We start from the raw sequence: 20,167 nt of genomic DNA, 5'->3' as shown, positions 1-20,167 counted from the left end.
AGTCATTTGCAGCAACACAGAATTTATTTACACATGAATTTACAAAGCAATACAATGACAAGAGTAATGTACATAGACGCCAGAGAGGGCATCATCCACTTTAAGCCATCATTACGGAGACTATTTCATTGAATGCCCTGGAGGAAGAAAAGCTTAATTACTACAAAATATTACAACAAAATATTACTCAATGTACACATTTCCTGAGCATCAACTCACTTGGACTGAATAGTGTTCCCTGGAGTGTGGAATGGGTTGCACATTACATCGGTGAAGGAGTTGTGCAATTTTCGGAACATCTGCAGAAACATAATGAAAAATGTCACGGCAAATGAATGAATGTGGACAATGACACGTTCAGAAGTCATTCAACTTACACTTCTTATTTCATTGTCCCGTAATGAGGTGTTTGAAGAGTCCACAACAATGACAAATTTGACCTTGGAGTTGGTCACATACCCATAACTAGTAAACTAGTTAAGGATTACCACTCCTTTGTGAAGAATGATGCCTGCTGTATTATGTACACCTACACAAATAACCAATATGAGAGCTGTACAGAAAAATTATGAATTTACTAATCAGTTGGTTTTGCTTGGCAGTTTGCATTGGTGCATCCCAGGGGGCAAGTTGTAATATAACGGTTGTAGATTTAGCATCATTTCTTTCTACATTAATGCCAATCAAATATGTTAATTATCTTTGCAATTGTGGAATTTGTAATACAGCTCTTGCATTTGATATTGCATTATGCAGGTGGATGGTTATTGTCTTTAGAAATAAGACCCAACATTTGGGCAATTATATGCAAAATGTTTACTTAACATTGTAATAGTATTGGACATAAACACATGTCCGGGGTGGTTATGGAAAGGTCAATCTCAAGTGAAAAAAAAAGAGTAGGATACACTTTATAATCTTCAGTAGGATAGAGAAGACCCAAGTAGAGCTCTCTCTGGTCCCCCAATGCCTTCCCTACAGCGGAGATCTTCTCCTCCATCACATCCAGGGAGGTGTGCACTGTGTAGTGAAATTTGAGCTCATTCTGTGTGGAAACGCTGCGGATATACAGCGGGTAGTTCTGAGAAAAGAGAAAGAAAATCAGAATACAAAGACACAATCACGAACCCAGCCCTATTGTATCCACTCGAAAAATATGAACTCGTTTACATGCTCATGTCAATGGCTGTCCAACACAACTACAGGGCATTTTTTTACATTCTCAGTGTTCTCGTAATTATTTATAAGAGACGTTTGTTTATATAAAGTAAGCGATTGTGTAAACCACGCCACCGTCTAAGAATAACTGTCGTTTTGAAGAAGAATCGTTAATATTACCTCTTTTGCTATTACTGCTATGCACACCGCCATTTTAGTTTTCTTCCTGAGTGTTTCCACAGTGATCACGTGACAATGAGGCGTTCACTTACTGTATGTAAAGGGTAGAAATAGCGGTCAAATGCTATAAGCCTAACGCCTTTAGGACAGGGATATAATGTTTGGATTCGCGATTACGTCAGTCATGTTTTTTTTTTTTACAAATATTAAAGTAATGGTAAACAAACTACACCCGGAAGTTGATGTAATCTTCATGTCAACCGATCGTAAAATATTTTTTTTTTATTTATACTTAAACGATAAAGGTTATGTGTTATGAGTTTACTACTTTTACATCTACATTTAAAAAATAAACATCGATGACTCAGCCGAGTATGCGCAAATCCTGCGCAGAAAAGGCGCGTGAAGAAACGCACTTCCTGACAGTGTGTGCTGTGTGATGTCTGCTCCAACTTTAATTTTCTTGTTTGTCATAACATGTATTTCCTGGACGGAAAATATAGCAGTAAATGCTCCCCCAAACATTATCATTATGCTTATGGATGACGTAAGTCTTCGTTGTTCTTCTTGCGTCCGAATGTGGAGTTTGGTTCTGTTTCAGCTAACAGGAAGTGAATGAAAGCTTCTTTTTATGTTCTCTTCTGTCTTTACTTCCAATCACTAATGAATGTTCTTGTACTTGTGAGGTTCTGAATTTAATTAATTTTAATTAATTATTCTCTCCTTCTGGCATCAGATGGGTTGGGGGGATCTGGGGGTCTTTGGCCAGCCCTCCAGAGAGACCCCCAACCTGGATGCCATGGCTGCAGAGGGCATGCTGTTTCCAAACTTCTACACTGCCAACCCACTGTGTTCACCATGTGAGGAGCCAACAGACATTTAATGTTAATTTATTACGAAACCTAATGTTCTTCTGGATGACTAAGCCAAACATCAGAAGTCCAAATGTATAAATGTTTAAATGTATAAAACAATTTTCTATTGTTCCACACAGCCAGAGCTGCACTTCTCACTGGGAGGCTTCCTGTCCGAAATGGTTTCTACACCACGAATGGCCATGCCAGAAACGGTACAGAACTCAGAAATATTCACTACTGCCAAAAAAAAAAAGCATCTGCAAATGACTTCAAGTCGTTTCTCTCATCTCCAAGTCTGCTAATTTAAAGCTTGCACAGCAGTCATATCGACTAAACGCTGACCGCTTTTGCAGCATATACACCGCAGGAGATCGTGGGAGGGATATCCAGGGATGAGATTCTCTTACCTCAGATGCTGAAAAAGAAAGGATATGTCAACAAGATAGTTGGAAAATGGTGAGTGCTTTTTGATTTGTGATTTTCATGCATCACTATGGAAATTGTGTTGTTTTTTTTTTTTTTAAATGATGTGCTTTGTTGTTATTGCATCAGTGTTATCATTGATAATTCCAAAACGTTGTTTGGTTGGTGCAAAAACAACACCGCGCATCTATCAGACGAAGACTCATGGTGAAGCAGGGTGCTATCACTCGACTCACGGAACTCAGGAACACTTCCAAAAATTCAGTGTTGATCCCAAACATGTACAGGGACATTTTAGAATGTATTAAAACCCACTTTTATTCTCTGGCTTTTAACTCGGAGTGAGTCGTATGGTCCTGTGTTCATTAGTTCTTTCTTTTTATTTTAATTGCTTTTATTTTTTATACTTTTTCCATGGAATGGAATGGCCTTTATTGTCATTATACAAGATGTACAACGAGATTGGGGAGCTTCTCCTTTCAGTGCAGTAGTCAAGTTAAAAAAAAAGTATACAAAAAGTAAAGTAAAAAAAAGACAATTTAACAACTATATACAGGATAACCAAAATGTACGCATAATATTGCACAGGAGCAGATATATATTGCAGATATATTAATTTTAGTGCAATGATAAATGGGTCTTAGTGCAAATAATGACTGGTGTATACAGATGAGTAAAGTCACATATGAGTGTATTGTATTGGGTTGTTAAATAAATAAATATGTTTGAGGTAGTAACAGAGGCAGTGATGGAAATATTGCACATTTGCATTACGCTAATGACCGGGCACGTTGTACGTCTGAGTTCAGGGTGGTAATGGCTCTTGGGAAGAAGCCGTTTCTCAGTCTGCTTGTTTTTGCCTTGATGCACCTGTAGCGCCTTTTATTGCTTTGCTTCTTGTTTTTAATATTTTAATATATATTTTACTATTTTATTTCTTATTTGATCTTTTAGTCTTGGATTAAATTCAATTTGTACCTTTTATGTATTGTATTTTATTTTTACTAGTTTGTAACTATAAAATGTGCTATATAAATAAAGTGGATTGGATTAGACCATTGCATGAGAAGGAAGGGGAAAGCGGTCAAAACGATCATAATAGATTACATATTTTGCTTATGAAAGAAGACTAAAACAGTAGTATACTAAAAATCAATAATTATTATTAAACATTTGGTAGCCCTAGCTAATTGCTTGCATTTGTCCAAAAGTAAATATGTCTATAATTGGCCATGGATTGTAACTCTGGTCAGAGTGTAGTTTTTCAAAAACGTAGACTCTGTTTGTGTGTGGACAAGTAAAACAGAGCTTTTTGATATTTGCTTCATAAGAAATGTGTGTTTTTAAACCTTATTTAACATGAAGTTATTGACTCACGTGTTTCTTGCAGTTTGTAGACAATCACCTTGTAACACGCAAAGAAACATACATGGAGTCTCCGGGGCTCCATTTACTGTAAGTGTGTGCTGATTGTCATTGTACATCTAATATCTTACTATAATGAACAGATGGGTTATAATATGTGATGTTATAATATGACGTTATAATATATAATAATGTTTGTTAAAGGGGACCTATTATGATTGTTCCACTTTTCTGACCTATAAATGTTGTTAGAATGTTATATTATGGTGTTAGTAGTCCGGAAGTCCTCAGGAGCTATTGGGAAAGTGACCAATCACAGCACAGTGGGCGTGCTCGGAGGCGGACTTAATGTGGAATACATTTAAACAGACAGTTGTGAAAAGCCTAGGAAATACTGTTGGAATAGGTGCGGATTCTGGAAGATCTAGAAAGTTTTCTGAGTAGGTTATTGCGTGTAGCTGCTCTATAGGAGTCCACAACTCAATACAAAAAGGATGAAAAATGACCCCTTTAAGAACCAGCGTTACAATGCTATCTACTGTACAGAGTTGTAACGTCCCATGATGGTGTGTTTGTAAATGAGGGTGAACTTGCAAAATTTAATTTGTGGCGGTCCAAAGTTATTTGTGGCGGTCCAAAGTTATTTGTGGTGCAGTACCATAAATGAATATATGGGAAAGCACTGATATTTGTCAAAATGTGCCTTCTGACTGACTGGCGACCAGTCCAGGATGTACCCTGCCTGTCACTCAAAGTCACCTGAGATGGGCTCCATTTCACCAGTGACCCCAACGAGGACGAGCGCTATAAAAAATAGATAGATGGATGTAACAGCTAAGAATTTGTAAGATAAACCGCTACTGTTGCAGTCGAAATGCTGCCGTTCAATGTCCAAAATAACATGTCAGCAGGTGAAGGTTCACAATTTACTCAAGTGAATGGAATCAGATGTGTGCCTTAAAATCAATGTGATGTGGAAATGTGTGCAGCATATGTGACTAAGTGGAAATGCACATGCTCAGTCAGCCACGTTGACACCGCAGTGTGTGAGAGCACTTTATTTCACCACAGGCATCTGGGTCACAGAGCACAGTACCTTCCCCTGAAGAACGGATTCGACGAATGGTTTGGTGCACCGAACTGCCATTTTGGACCCAACAACAACAGCGGGCGACCTAACATCCCTGTGTATAACAACTCGGAAATGGTCGGCAGGTAGAATCCTACTCTCACACCCAAATGCGTGACATTTGCCATTGCAGCCTCAATGGATGAGGCGGGTATCTTCTCTACCGGCTGCACCTGTGTATTCCATTTTACGCCCATTTGTTTCCCCCTAAAACAGCCATATGTGTGTTCAGGGTCGCCGCGAGTGGCAGCCAGCTGTGTGTTTCGCTTAGCCAAGAGTTTAATCAGCACAGTTTACCTGGGCTGTGGATATATACACTCTTATGAACGCTCATTCAAATAAGCACACTAAAACACACTCTCACCCTCCAGAGACGGCAGGTTGCGTTTACTGCGTACAAGGACACCTGGAGGAAGTGATGCGTGAGGAAGAGAAATGGCTGTAACTGCCTTTCTGCTTGCCGCGCCACGCCTCAGTAACACCTCATAGCAGTCCCTCTTGTTGGGCTCTGTGGAGACTTCCCAAATATGGCAAATTCCCTCACAGTTTGCACTTATAACTAATTTTAATTTTAATTTTAATTTTAATTTTAATTTTAATTTTAATTTTAATTTTAATTTTAATTTTAATTTTAATTTTAATTTTAATTTTAATTTTAATAAAATAAATAAAAAATTAAAATAAATTACAAATTTTTAAATTAAACTACAAGTCCAACATTAAAGTGGACAAACTAATATATGGTATTATAGTGAGATAATGGAAGTTTTCCCATCCCCATTTAATTTTAATTTTAATTAAAATGTTGGACTTGTAGTTGAATTTAAAAACTTTTAATTTTAATTTTAATTTATTTTAATTTTTTATTTAATTTATTTTTATTTTAATTAAAATTAAAATTAAAAGTTTTTAAATTCAACTAATTTAATTTTAATTTTAATAAAAATTAAAATAAATTAAAATTAAAATTAAAAGTTTTTAAATTCAACTAATTTTAATTTTAATTTTAATTTAAAAGTTTTTAAATTCAACTAATTTTAATTTTAATTTTAATTTTAATTTTAATTTTAATTTTAATTTTAATTTTAATTTTAATTTTAATTTTAATTTTAATTTTAATTTTAATAAAATAAAAATAAATTAAATAAAAGATTAAAATAAATTAAAATTAAAATTAAAAGTTTTTAAATTCAACTACAAGTCCAACATTTAAATTAAAATTAAACTTAAAACTATTTTTTAATTTTAATTTTAATTTTAATTTTAATTTTAATTTTAATTTTAATTTTAATTTTAATTTTAATTTTAATTTTAATTTTAATTTTAATTTTAATTTTAATTTTACAATTATTTTATTAAAATTAAAATGTATTTATTTTGTGGAGTTGTGATATAATGTCAAATTGTTTTGTAGATACTATGAGGAGTTTAAGATCGACAGAAAGACTGGAGAGTCCAACCTCACACAGATTTACTTGCAGGTAAGTTGTGGGGCACACATCATTCTTATGAAACCTTTTTAAGGTATAATTTATGCTCTATTTTGGTGTGAGATATTATCTATTATATATCCAATTTGGTCTTGATTGTACACCTGGTGTCTGCCTTATACCATGACCATTGTTTCTAATTATTGTCCAACTGCATATGATGGTCCATCCCACTCGTTTCTAATTCTTCTTACATATATTGTAAACTACAACATTGTACACAATACAAAATTTATGTTATTTATTCAGTGTTGCTGACGAGGACTCATTTGGACTTGATCAACTTTATGTTATGAATATTATGGGGCAATTGTACAAAAAGTTATACAGTACTTTTCCACAAAAATATAATATTTTTTATTCAAATGCCAATTATTTTTTATGTTTTTGAATATTGTGCGGCAATTGTACACAAAGTTATACAGTATTTTTCCACAAAATAGAATTTTTTTTATTCAAATGCCAATTATTTTTTATGTTTTTTAATATTGTCCGGCAATTGTACACAAAGTTATACAGTATTTTTCCACAAAATAGAATATTTTTATTCAAATGCCAATTATTTTCAGCATCTACAACTCTGCAAAGTTGCAGATTTTTGGTCAAAACATTTCTTATTTACATTTTTCTTTTCCAGAAAACATATCTCATTGACCCTAAGTCGGTAATAATTTATAAATACCTCATAACATAGGTAAAATGCACAGCATACTTGTACCACTGTTAAATAAAAGTATTATAGCCGATTAATTTGTGGCAAGAACCTGTAGATTTAATTAGGACGATATGCATTAACAGCAATAATTAATTTATATCATTAGTTACATAAAAGTTTGTAAGGTAATTAACACATATGCATCATGGCAAGCCACTCCTGTCTGTTATGACGGCAGACATTTTATAACATTATTCTGACCTGAGCACATCCAAGTACAATTAACACACATTTAATGTACAGTGAAGAAAATAAGTATTTGAACACCCTGCTATTTTGCTATTTCTCCCACTTAGAAATCATGGAGGGGTCTGAAATTTTCATCGTAGGTGCATGTCCACTGTGAGAGAGATAAACTAAAAAGAAAAATCCAGAAATCACAATGCATGATTTTTTAACAATTTATTTGTGTGATACAGCTGCAAATAAGTATTTGAACACCTGTGTATCATCTAGAATTCTGACCCTGAAAGACCTGTTAGTCTGCCCATTAGAAGTCCACCTGCACTCCATGTATCATCCTGAATCAGATGCACCTGTTTGAGGTCGTTAGCTGCATAAAGACACCTGTCCACCCCATACAATCAGTAAGACTTTAACTTGTAACATGGCGAAGACCAAAGAGCTGTCCAAAGACACCAGAGACAAAATTGTACACCTCCACAAGGCTGGAAAGGGCTACGGAGCAATTACCAAGCAGCTTGGTGAAAAAAGGTCCACTGTTGGAGCTATCATTAGAAAATGGAAGAAGCTAAACATGACGGTCAATCTCAATCGGAGTGGAGCCCCATGCAAGATATCACCTCGTGGGGTCTCAATGATTCTAAGAAAGGTGAGGAATCAGCCCAGAACTACACGACAGGACTTGGTCAATGACCTGAAAAGAGCTGGGACCACCGTTTCCAAGGTTACTGTAGGTAATACACTAAGACGTCATGATGTGAAATCATGCATGGCACGAAAGGTTCCCCTGCTTAAACCAGCACATGTCAAGGCCCGTCTTAAGTTTGCATATGACCATTTGGATGATACAGAGGAGTCATGGGAGAAAGTTTTATGGTCAGATGAGACCAAAATAGAACTTTTTGGTCATAATTCCAATAAGCGTGTTTGGAGGAAGAAGAATGAAGAGTACAATCCGAAGAACACCATCCCTACTGTGAAGCATGGGGGTGGTAGCATCATGCTTTGGGGGTGTTTTTCTGCACATGGGACAGGACGAGTGCACTGCATTAAAGAGAGGATGACTGGGGCCGTGTATTGTGAGATTTTGGGGAACAACCTCCTTCCCTCTGTCAGAGCATTGAAGATGGGTCGTGGCTGGGTCTTCCAACACGACAACGACCCGAAGCACACAGCCAGGAAAACCAAGGAGTGGCTCCGTAAGAAGCATATCAAGGTTCTAGCATGGCCCAGCCAGTCTCCAGACCTGAACCCAATCGAAAATCTTTGGAGGGAGCTCAAACTCTGTGTTTCTCAGCGACAGCCCAGAAACCTGACTGATCTAGAGAAGATCTGTGTGGAGGAGTGGGCCAAGATCCCTCCTGCAGTGTGTGCAAACCTGGTGAAAAACTACAGGAAACGTTTGACCTCTGTAATAGCAAACAAAGGCTACTGTACCAAATATTAACATTCATTTTCTCAGGTGTTCAAATACTTATTTGCAGCTGTATCACACAAATAAATTGTTAAAAAATCATGCATTGTGATTTCTGGATTTTTCTTTTTAGTTTATCTCTCTCACAGTGGACATGCACCTACGATGAAAATTTCAGACCCCTCCATGATTTCTAAGTGGGAGAAATAGCAAAATAGCAGGGTGTTCAAATACTTATTTTCTTCACTGTACGTTTAAGTCGGCTTGAAAATCCCAAGAAATTCAAAACATGATTTCAACTGTCTTTGAATGCAACTTTTTAAAACACAAAGTCTAATTTAAGTGATATAAAAAAACATGCACATGCAGAAAAACGTGCATCCAAAAACATGCTAAGTTAATTGGCGACTCCAAATTGTCCATAGGTATGAATGTGAGTGTGAATGGTTGTTTGTCTTATATGTGCCCTGTGATTGGCTGGCCACCAGTCCAGGGTGTACCCCGCCTCTCGCCTGAAGACAGCTGGGATAGGCTCCAGCACCTCCATGACCCTCACAAGGATAAGCGGTAGAAAATGAATGAATGAATATAATAATAATAGTTATTCTTATATATATAGTTAATAAGTTATGGGTGGGTGTTGTGATGTTTTTGGGACCGATGATGATAATATCTGTTTTGTCACTATTAAGTTTAAGAAAATTTTCTTCCATCCAAGTTCTGTTATCAGTTAAGCAGTTAGTGAGGGTGGAGTAGATGTTGGAGTTGATGGAGGTGGTAGAAATGTATAGTTGAATATCATCGGCGTTGCTGTGGAAATTGAGGCCATGTCACAGTGATGGAGAGGATGAAGAGAAGAGTAATGTATGTGTTTGAGTCCCATGTGGATGGTTTTTAAGTTGAATCGAATAAATTTCAAGTCACCTTTATTGAAAATGTTAAAGCAAAGCAGGAAAATTTGGAAGCTGGAGCTGGGAGCTTCTCAACCACTCAAGTAAGCTTCTGCTCTGATGGTGTTGTCGCTGACATTTCTGTCTTCACTAGGAAGGTCTTGACTTCATTGTCCGGCAGACTGTGGCCCGACAGCCCTTTTTCCTGTACTGGGCCGCTGACGCCACTCATGCTCCAGTCTATGCTTCCAGACGCTTCCTCGGGAAGAGCCAGCGAGGCCGGTGTGTTCTCTTATCGTTCATGGTAGACGATGGAAAATAGGATCTTCCGGTCTTAAATAGAGTTCATTGGTTTGTGTTATGTAGGTATGGTGATGCAGTGATGGAACTGGACGACAGCGTTGGTCAGATCCTGTCACAGCTGAGGAGTCTGGGTATTGAAAATAGCACCTTTGTTTTCTTTACCTCTGACAACGGAGCTGCTCTAATGTCGGGCCCAAATGAGAGTAAGCACAGTTAGAAATACAGTAAAGTCTCGTTATATCGATATCGGTTAAAACGAATTACTACTTATTACGATACTATTTTCATTTCCCGGCAAATTTCTAGTCTTTTATGATATAATTAGCTCCGTTAGTACGATACCCGGTTATTATGATAATCCGGTTACTACGATGCCCTTTTCATCTCCCGCCAGCCAATTTGGTCTGCTTATATCGATACAAAAGCAGCTTAAATCAATCTTTGCTTAAGGATTTCAATACCAAAAAAGAACACGGCGAACGGCTGCTTCCAGTCAACTTTATTTTTCACACTTCCACCACCAGAGTGCAGCACACACAGCGGAAAACACCCGTCCCTCGCGCCTACCCCTCCGGGTGGCAACACCTTCCCTATCGATAGTTCCGGGGTGAATTATGTTCCGGGGTGAATTATGTCCCGGTAACCGGTAATCACTACAGCGTAAGTTTATTTTTATTTACTGTAGTACAAAATGTACTGTAGTACAAAAGCATGCTAGATACGCAATCCATGAACTCAAGGAGAAAATTACATGCCATATCAAAGATCCGCCCACTTTTAATGCAGTTTGGCGCAGGATCGGATATATGGATAGTCCGGTTATATCGGTATTTTTTCCGACTCCCGAGAATATCGATATAACGAGACTTTACTGTAAGTCATTTTTAAAAACTGGATTTCTGTAGCCACTAACTTGTGTGTTTTTGTGCCTTCCAATTTTCCAGGTGGCAGCAACGGGCCCTTCCTCTGTGGGAAGGAGACCACCTATGAAGGGGGCATGAGAGAGCCTGCCATTGCCTGGTGGCCTGGAAACATCGCAGCAGGCACGGTGAGGATGAAAAAAAAAAAAACAAACATATGATTAAGGGATGCAAAGCTGTTGTTTATTGTGTTTTCTTTATACAGTAAAGTCTCGTTATATCGATATCGGTTAAAACGAATTACTACTTATTACGATACTATTTTCATTTCCCGGCAAATTTCTAGTCTTTTATGATATAATTAGCTCCGTTAGTACGATACACGGTTATTATGATAATCCGGTTACTACGATGCCCTTTTCATCTCCCGCCAGCCAATTTGGTCTGCTTATATCGATACAAAATCTTTGCTTAAGGATTTCAATACCAAAAAAGAACACGGCGAACGGCTGCTTCCAGTCAACTTTATTTTTCACACTTCCACCACCAGAGTGCAGCACACACAGCGGAAAACACCCGTCCCTCGCGCCTACCCCTCCGGGTGGCAACACCTTCCCTATCGATAGTTCCGGGGTGAATTATGTCCCGGTAACTGGTAATCACTACAGCGTAAGTTTATTTTTATTTACTGTAGTACAAAATGTATTGTAGTACAAAAGCATGCTAGATACGCAATCCATGAACTCAAGGAGAAAATTACATGCCATATCAAAGATCCGCCCACTTTTAATGCAGTTCGGCGCAGGATCGGATATATGGATAGTCCGGTTATATCGGTATTTTTTTCCGACTCCCGAGAATATCGATATAACGAGACTTTACTGTATTAATGTTAAAAATGATTTCTCATAATTTTGCGATCCTATCCCATCAAAGCTGCTTGGTGCTTTTTCATCTTTGTTGCTTCCCAATGTTCCATCTATCAACAGGTACCACAAATGTAAATACAAAGCTGCAGGCAGTGTGCAGTCCTGTAAATCAGTTTGAGTGAATGAATAATTGATTTACTAATCCTCGGTATTGAGTTGCTTGTTTCCTTTTGTTTCTTTTGTGCGTTACAACCACTTTGTATCACAGCCATTGGGTGCTGCAAGCAGTTAATATCAACAATATGTTCAACTTCTGTCGAGTGATTGAACTCAGTCAGCAGGAAAGATGCAAACGATTACAACTCAAATTTAGAAAACACTTTCTTCTTATGGCTGACTCTCTCCTATGTCCCACTACCCAATTTAACCCCCCACCTACACCGTGATCCTTTAAGCCCGTGCGTTCTGCAAATGACTTTTAATTGTATTAGGGGCAGCTGTGACATGGGGCTGTGATGCGGAGGGATTTGGTGGCGGAGCAAGCGGAGGCTGCAGTCTGCAGTAAGCCTTGCCCCTGGCTCATCTCACAGGGTTGTGCTGGGGCCTGATAGCGCTGCAGAGTAGCGAGGGAGAGGGGGATTGGGAGCGTCTTAAGCGGCTAATCTGTTTGTGTGTTTGCTGAGGTTGGATTGAGCCGTAATGAGGACTTCAGTATCTGAATATGCCAGGCGCTGAGGATAAAGGAACGGGAAGGTGGGTGGGGAGGCGTGGTAGGGGGTGCAAGGAAGAAGATGTAAAAGAGGTGGAAAAGAGAAAGGGAAGATGAACACTGAAGAAGCTTCACTGCCAGGGACATTGTTGTGTTCGCGGGGCCCTTGTCATCACAATTGTCTACTGTGTCTGTTCATACGAGTGTACACAACATGAATATGCATGGAGATTCATTTTGTGTGTGACTACTAAAATGGCGGGTTGTTATATCTGCAAAATATCATTCACATGATCTATAGATCCCCCCTGAAGGTTTCTATGGTTATGATGACTAAGCTGCATTGTTGGAGCTATTGTATTCTGGATTTTTCCCTCTTTGTTGCTTGGCAGGAAGGCCAGAGCATACATCATCTTTATTGTGCACACTTGTTTCAATCTGCAGTTTGATGAAAGTCTTTTCGGGCAGAATGCGAGTAGAGACAAACAGCAGCCACCTTAAACATTTGTCGTTGTGCTGGATTTAGGGGAACGATTGCAACATACTGTATTGTCTCCAATGCTGTGTTTTCCGCTCAAAACTGCCATTCTGGCAAGCCAAAAATGCTTATTAAAGCGGGGTAGGTCACATTTTTTTACATGAAGTTATTAAGTATATGACAACCTCATCAGAAGGTTTTTTTCTTCAGTTTATTGGTCCATCATAATGCCTGGTACAACAAAAGGGACATTTGTTTGGACAAAATACGATGATAATAACACAAAATAGCTCATAAGGGTTGAATATGCGGATATTGAGCAATTTCCATGTTTTTATTGATGATAACCAAAATCAGTTCTTACAGTACATGAGTACTGTACAACTGTACTACCAAAAAATTACACTCTTGTGAGCTGTTTTTGTTGTCACCGTTATATTTCAGGCCTCTACATTAAAAACAAAAATTACTCGCCCATGGGGAATCCTTAAGGTGAGAACTACTTGCCTGAACTTGCCCCATGTAAAATGAAAAAACTGCTATAATGATATCATTGCAATGGTGTCAATGGTATCAGCCCAGGCTGATATTAAATTAATTATCATTTATCAGTGTTTAATATATTTAGCATCAATATATGCTGATAATTCATCAGATAATAGTACTGACGCATTGTATTTGGAGGAATGTCTAAAAAATTGTGATGTATGTTAACATGGCCTGCCATACTACCTTACACATCGTAGTCGTAGTAAGCAGTGATATTTATAAGTTATTATTGAATAGACACATTTGTGTACTAGTAAAGTGTTTTTAATCCAGAAAAAAAAATGCTGAATGGTCAAACAATAATTTGTGAAGCAAAAAGTGAGAAAAATACACAGAGAAATGGAAGCGCTAGATTTTGTAGCTTGTGCAAAATCAGCACTTGGTATTGGATCTAATCGGTGGTGTTTCATTGTGACCACTTCAAATTGTCACAGCAATGTGATTCACTCACCTGTGCCATCATTTGATTTGCTGCCGCTAATAAAATACTTGTTTAGGCGGCACTGGTTCATCACTTTTTGCTGTTTTCCTTCACAAGTTGTTGAAGAATTAGACCATGTCGGCAGGGACGCCATGATAGATGTTTTCCTAGTTAAACGATCACTGATTGGTTGATCGCGAACAAGAACGGGTGTGGGTAAAATGCGGACCGCGGTCTAAATAAACGATTCTGATTGGTCCATTTCAAGATTTGCAAGGATTGGTTTGCAAATTACCACCGGAATTAAGCAGTCCGTGTTTTACCAACACCCAACAAGAACCGCTTTTAAAAAAACTCTTAGCAGTATGGAATGCCAAAGTTCACTTGCCCGACGGGAATATCACTGATTGGATTTACTTGCCCGAATTTTGTTTTAACTTGCCCCGGGCCATCGGTACATCGTTATTGTCAGGCCCTGTATTTCCTGCACACTTAAAGAACCTTATTATGTTAATTCACTTGAAATATTGAACATAATTCAAAGGTTCATTCATTTGATCGTAATTCAACAACCAACAATAAAGTTTCATTTTCGGGTAAATTACCACTCGCAGGTCCAGGTTTGCAGGGATTAATTGGAACACCAATATAAATTAAATATTCTAGATGAAACACTCTTAATACACAAATTAGTCATTCAAACTTATTTATTTATACTTATTACTTATGATGCACACAGGGCAAGGAACAACTTGCCGCTCTGTCTCCTGTCCCCACACACTGTTAGGCATTCAGGCTCACTCGTAATTTTGAGTTTTAGGCGCTAATTGTTCATTCATTCATTCATTTTCTACCGCTTTTCCTCACGAGGGTCGCAGGGGGTGCTGGAGCCTATCCCAGCTGTCTTCGGGCGAGAGGCGGTGTACACCCTGGACTGGTGGCCAGCCAATCACAGGGCACATATAGACAAACAACCATTCACACTCACATTCATACCTATGGACAATTTGGAGTCGCCAATTAACCTAGCATGTTTTTGGAATGTGGGAGTACCCGGAGAAAACCCACGCATGCACGGGGAGAACATGCAAACTCCACACAGAGATGGCTGAGGGTGGAATTGAACCCTGGTCTCCTAGCTGTGAGGTCTGTGCGCTAACCGTGTCGCCCGCGCTAATTGTTTTTCATTTTTATTCACGTACCCCCTTTGGCAATTGACGTACCCCTGGAGGTACGCATACCCCCCTTTGAGAACCACTGTTCTAGCTTATGCTTATTACAGCAAAATAAAATTGTACCATCCATTGAGTTATTATGCCATTATGACAGAGAGGTCACTCTAAGGTAGAAATTTGATTTTCCTTTGAAAGCTACAAAAACATCAGACTATAAAGTCAATGTGTCATAATTAATCAGTCTTGTATGACTGACAGACTTCATCACAATGCTTGGGTTTCATCTTCCAAGCCTCTTCCTTCATCTAACCAAAAACATGCTCAATAATGTTCATGTCTGGTGTCCGGGCCAAGCAATCCTGTAACATCTTGACATTGTTCACTATCAGGAACTTTGATGTGGAGGCTGACGTTGGAGAAGGAGTGCTATCCTGCTGAATAATTTGCTTTCTCTTGTGATTTGGAAGGTAATGGGCAGCGTGTATTTTTTGATACTTTTTGATGTTGCCATTACCTGTGCAGATCTCTTGCCCACCCCCATACTGGATGTATTCCTCCACCAAACGTGACTGTTTTTGCGGTGCTAGCCCTGTTGTTGTGTTTAGGAAAACAAATGGGAAAATATTCATCTGCAACAAAAAAATTTAAATTTATAAAATAGATATGGGGCGGCACGGCGGTCCAGTGGTTAGCGCGCAGACCTCACAGCTAGGAGACCGGGGTTCAATTCCACTCTCGGCCATCTCTGTGTGGAGTTTCCATGTTCTCCCCGTGCATGCGTGGGTTTTCTCCGGGTGCTCCGGTTTCCTCCCACATTCCAAAAACATGCTAGGTTAATTGGCGACTCCAAATTGTCCATAGGTATGAATGTGAGTGTGAATGGTTGTTTGTTTATATGTGCCCTGTGATTGGCTGCCGACCAGTCCAGGGTGTACCCCGCCTCTCGCCCCGAAGACAGCTGGGATAGGCTCCAGCACCCCCGCGACCCTCGTGAGGAAAAAGCGGTAGAAAATGAATGAATGAATGAAAATAGATATGTCGCCCAGAATTGATTTAGAAAAGGATGACCGAGTACGTAATGTGTATATATGACAGTAATAGTACTATAATGATCACATGATGGCGACAGTCTGTTTGGAGCAGCAACATACTGCATGGATGAGGATGAAATCTGGTGGGTCACTGCCATCACTTTTAGCTGCAAATTTCAAATTCAATAGTTTCTTTATTGGATCAGATTTTGTGAAATTTTCTTTTTATTATATTTTTTATACAGTAAAGTCTCGTTATATCGATATTCTCGGGAGTCGGAAAAAATACCGATATAACCGGACTATCCATATATCCGATCCTGCGCCGAACTGCATTAAAAGTGGGCGGATCTATGATATGGCATGTAATTTTCTCCTTGAGTTCATGGATTGCGTATCTAGCATGCTTTTGTACTACAATACATTTTGTACTACAGTAAATAAAAATAAACTTACGCTGTAGTGATTACCGGTTACCGGGACATAATTCACCCCGGAACTATCGATAGGGAAGGTGTTGCCACCCGGAGGGGTAGGCGCGAGGGACGGGTGTTTTCCGCTGTGTGTGCTGCACTCTGGTGGTGGAAGTGTGAAAAATAAAGTTGACTGGAAGCAGCCGTTCGCCGTGTTCTTTTTTGGTATTGAAATCCTTAAGCAAAGATTGATTTAAGCTGCTTTTGTATCGATATAAGCAGACCAAATTGGCTGGCGGGAGATGAAAAGGCCATCCTAGTAACCGGATTATCATAATAACCGTGTATCGTACTAACGGAGCTAATTATATCATAAAAGACTAGAAATTTGCCGGGAAATGAAAATAGTATCGTAATAAGTAGTAATTAGTTTTAACCGATATCGATATAACGAGACTTTACTGTATTTATGTGGCCCGAAGCATACACATAGTTGTTTTACAGAAGGCCTAGTTGGAAGGAAGGTGCATATTCAACATTCCTCTCAATTCCCGTGGGATGAGAGAGGTTGCATGGCTGTAGGAACAAAGATGGGGAGGCAGGTGGGGTGTCAGGCCCATCGTGTTGCAGAGCATCACAATGCCTTTTTGTAGCACTTATCAGGCTGCAGACAGACAGACAGACAGACAGACAGAGAGCCCTCCTCAGATAACCAACATGGTCGCGCAGAGAAAAGGGAAAGGAGCAAAGAAAAAGTGACATTAACATAGAATGATGAGTCAGAGGAGACAAAAAGAGAAGAACAAAAGGCTCGAAGAAAGGATGGAGTTCAGTTCTGAATGCAAAACAGTCCGAGCCAATAAAGGAAGGTAATAAGAGCGAGATAAATCCTCTGGCAGAAACTTTTACTGTTTGGTCATGCAAGTTATTACAAGCTAAATGTCAGTTTGGGTTCTTGTTTCCTTTTTACTCACCTGGTGTGTGTGTGTGTGTGTTCGTGCAAGTGTGTAGATGCAACAATAAAAGAAAAAAAAAAAAGGAAGTTAAGGACTAAATCTGTATGTGAAAGTGTCAGGACGTGGATCATGGAATGCGTTGCACCCACTAGTTGTGTGGCTTGGGAGAAAAGTGAATTAATTTCTGTGTGTGTGTGTGTGTGTGTGTGTGTGTGTGTGGATAGAAGCACAGCAGCACATGGCCGTGCAGCTGCAGAGGCCTGATAGCGCTATCTGATTGTGAGCGTGCCGTCTCCCTCCAAGGCTCGCTCAGGAGAGAATGGAACGGAAGATCAAGGATGACAGCGGAAAAATGGCATTTTATCTGAAAATAGTTCAAAGTTTATAAATAAAATAAAGCTTTTTTTTTTTTCTCAGACTGGGAGAGGGAGATAAAACAGCAGCTCGCTCCGACTCCAGAAGCTTCCTTGCCCGGGCCGTGTCCTCTCCCTACTTCCTTTTCTTCACTCTATCCTTTTGCCTTCTTTCCCTCCAAAAAAAAAAAAAACTAATTTAGAAAGGGATGCATTTTATACAAAAACCTGCAAGCAGAGATTAGGTACTCTGAAGAAATGCACCTCTTCTCCCTGTGTACACACATGGACACTATCACAACTATACATGTTCACTTTTATGATAAAAATCCAGCATAAAAGAGAACCGTTTTGGTAATTCTCAAGTGTGGGATAGTCCATTCTTGATTTGGATACCGAAAGAGTTCGCCACTGGTGGCAAAAACAAGCAGTTAGGTCACTGAGCTGGTCAAATGTTAATACGTAATAGTGAAAAACTTATGCATTTCTACTCATATTAGCATATTTTGATTGATTTGATTTGAGTTTATAAAAGTATAAAAGCAAGTTAGCACTGCTAATATTACGATATAAGAACAAATTAATAATGTTAATGATGAATGACAAATATGTAATCTGGAGGTCATTTGCAGCGCATATGTGCCCCCGTGCATCTCAATTGTTATCATTGTTTTTGTCACAAGTGTAAAAGGAAGTTCATTCATTCATTCATTTTCTACCGCTTTTTCCTCACGAGGGTCGCGGGGGTGCTGGAGCCTATCCCAGCTGTCTTCGGGGCGAGAGGCGGGGTACACCCTGGACTGGTCGCCAGCCAATCACAAACAACCATTCACACTCATTCATACCTATGCCTAGGCCAATTAGCCTAGCATGTTTTTTTTTTTGGAATGTGGGAGGAAACCGGAGTACCCGGAGAAAACCCACGCATGCACGGGGAGAACATGCAAACTCCACACAGAGATGGCCGAGGGTGGAATTGAACCCTGGTCTCCTAGCTGTGAGGTCTGTGCGCTAACCACTAGACCGCCGTGCCGCCCTAAGAACAAATTAATAATCTTAATGATGAATGACAAATATGTAATCTGGAGGTCAATTTGCAGCGCATATGTGCTCCGTGCATCTCAATTGTTATCATTGTTTTTGTCACACAAGTGTAAAAGGAAGTTAACCCCAGTAAAAAATATATATATATAATTAACTTTACCTTTCATGAAGCTCCCTTCATGTTCTTGTAGAGTTTGCTTTTTGTACTGTATAAATGTTCGGCAGTAGTACGGAAGTTCTCAGGAGCGCTTGGGAGTTGGGTGGGCGCACGAGTGGAATAAATTAAAGCAGACCGTTTTGGAAATCGAAGGAAATACATCTAGAATAGAAAGTAATTGACCATCACTAATTTTAGGCTTGTGTTATTAACTTTTTCCATTTTTGCTTTTACAGGTGAGTTTCCAACTGGGCAGTGTAATGGACCTGTACACCACCAGTTTAGCACTGGCTGGCATCAGTCTGCCTGATGATCGAGTCCTGGATGGACTGGACTTGACAGCAGTCTTCCTGAACAGCTCTCAAACACTGCAGAACAGGTGAATATCAAATCCACAAAGAGAGACTTTGTGGATTTCTGGACCACTCATTCATTTTCTTCCTTCTTCAATAGACCAATCTTCTATTACCGAGGGAATGAACTGATGGCGGTCAGACTTGGACAATACAAGGCCCACTACTGGACCTGGACCAACTCGTGGGATGAGTTGAAAGAGGTGAGAGAACTTACACTACCTGGACAATTGGTTGGCTAGTTTCCTCTATTTTAATTCTTCATCTTGCAAGAGATTGTGTAGAGATCCAGGCTTCTAACTTTGTGAGCAGTGCACAAAGTAAGTTCTATAAAGGCATACTTGGATGAGATTAGTGTGGAACAACTTGGAAGTTCTGACCTCAACCCAACATCTGACCTCTCAGATGTTATTTTGGATCAATGAGCAAAAGACCCACAGACTAAGAGTGAAATATATACAGTAAAGTCTCGTTATATCGATATTGTCGGGAGTCGGAAAAAATATCGATATAACCGGACTATCGATATATCCGATCCTGCGCCGAACTGCATTAAAAGTGGGCAATAATGCACTCGACATTGTTCTATAGTATAGAACAATTTCAATACCAAAAAAGAACACGGCAAACGGCTGCTTCCAGTCAACTTTATTTTTCACACTTCCACCACCAGAGCACAGCACACACACCGA

At 39.1% G+C, this 20,167-nt stretch overlaps 2 protein-coding genes across 2 annotated transcripts in view; one reads left to right on the top strand and one right to left on the bottom strand.

The window, feature by feature from the left end:
* Positions 1–5: 5 nt before the first annotated feature.
* trappc2l (trafficking protein particle complex subunit 2L) lies at positions 6–1,490 on the bottom strand. Its single transcript, XM_058088355.2, has 5 exons — positions 1,339–1,490; positions 909–1,081; positions 378–465; positions 220–299; positions 6–137 (listed from the first exon to the last, which is right to left on the bottom strand). The coding sequence occupies exons 1-5, from the start codon at positions 1,369–1,371 to the stop codon at positions 101–103; spliced, it is 411 nt and encodes a 136-aa protein (XP_057944338.2). The 5' UTR covers positions 1,372–1,490; the 3' UTR covers positions 6–100.
* Positions 1,491–1,721: 231 nt separating this feature from the next.
* Positions 1,722–20,167, top strand: part of galns (galactosamine (N-acetyl)-6-sulfatase) — a 33,023-nt gene continuing 14,577 nt past the window's right edge. The window contains exons 1-11 of the mRNA XM_058088351.2: positions 1,722–1,885; positions 2,075–2,198; positions 2,333–2,407; positions 2,549–2,651; positions 5,055–5,198; positions 6,527–6,593; positions 9,959–10,086; positions 10,171–10,310; positions 11,052–11,155; positions 19,359–19,501; positions 19,576–19,678. Of these exons, the coding sequence (XP_057944334.2) occupies positions 1,778–1,885; positions 2,075–2,198; positions 2,333–2,407; positions 2,549–2,651; positions 5,055–5,198; positions 6,527–6,593; positions 9,959–10,086; positions 10,171–10,310; positions 11,052–11,155; positions 19,359–19,501; positions 19,576–19,678 (1,239 nt within the window). The 5' untranslated portion in view covers positions 1,722–1,777. The remainder of the gene's footprint in view (positions 1,886–2,074; positions 2,199–2,332; positions 2,408–2,548; positions 2,652–5,054; positions 5,199–6,526; positions 6,594–9,958; positions 10,087–10,170; positions 10,311–11,051; positions 11,156–19,358; positions 19,502–19,575; positions 19,679–20,167) is intronic.

Source organism: Doryrhamphus excisus, linkage group LG13 (genome assembly GCF_037039965.1).
Source record: "Doryrhamphus excisus strain RoL-2023G ecotype Guam linkage group LG13, RoL_Dexc_Guam_v1.1, whole genome shotgun sequence".
In the NCBI taxonomy this organism is placed as follows: Eukaryota; Metazoa; Chordata; class Actinopteri; order Syngnathiformes; family Syngnathidae; genus Doryrhamphus; species Doryrhamphus excisus.
This window is presented reverse-complemented; position numbering and strand designations above follow the sequence as displayed.

Coding starts and splice junctions, on each gene's coding strand:
- trappc2l (XM_058088355.2), bottom strand. CDS start 1,371: ATGGCGGTGTGCATAGCAGTAATAGCAAAAGAG. Junction 300..377: donor GGGACAATGAAATAAGAAGT/GTAAGTTGAATG, acceptor ATGTTTCTGCAG/ATGTTCCGAAAATTGCACAA. Junction 138..219: donor GGGAACACTATTCAGTCCAA/GTGAGTTGATGC, acceptor TTCTTCCTCCAG/GGCATTCAATGAAATAGTCT.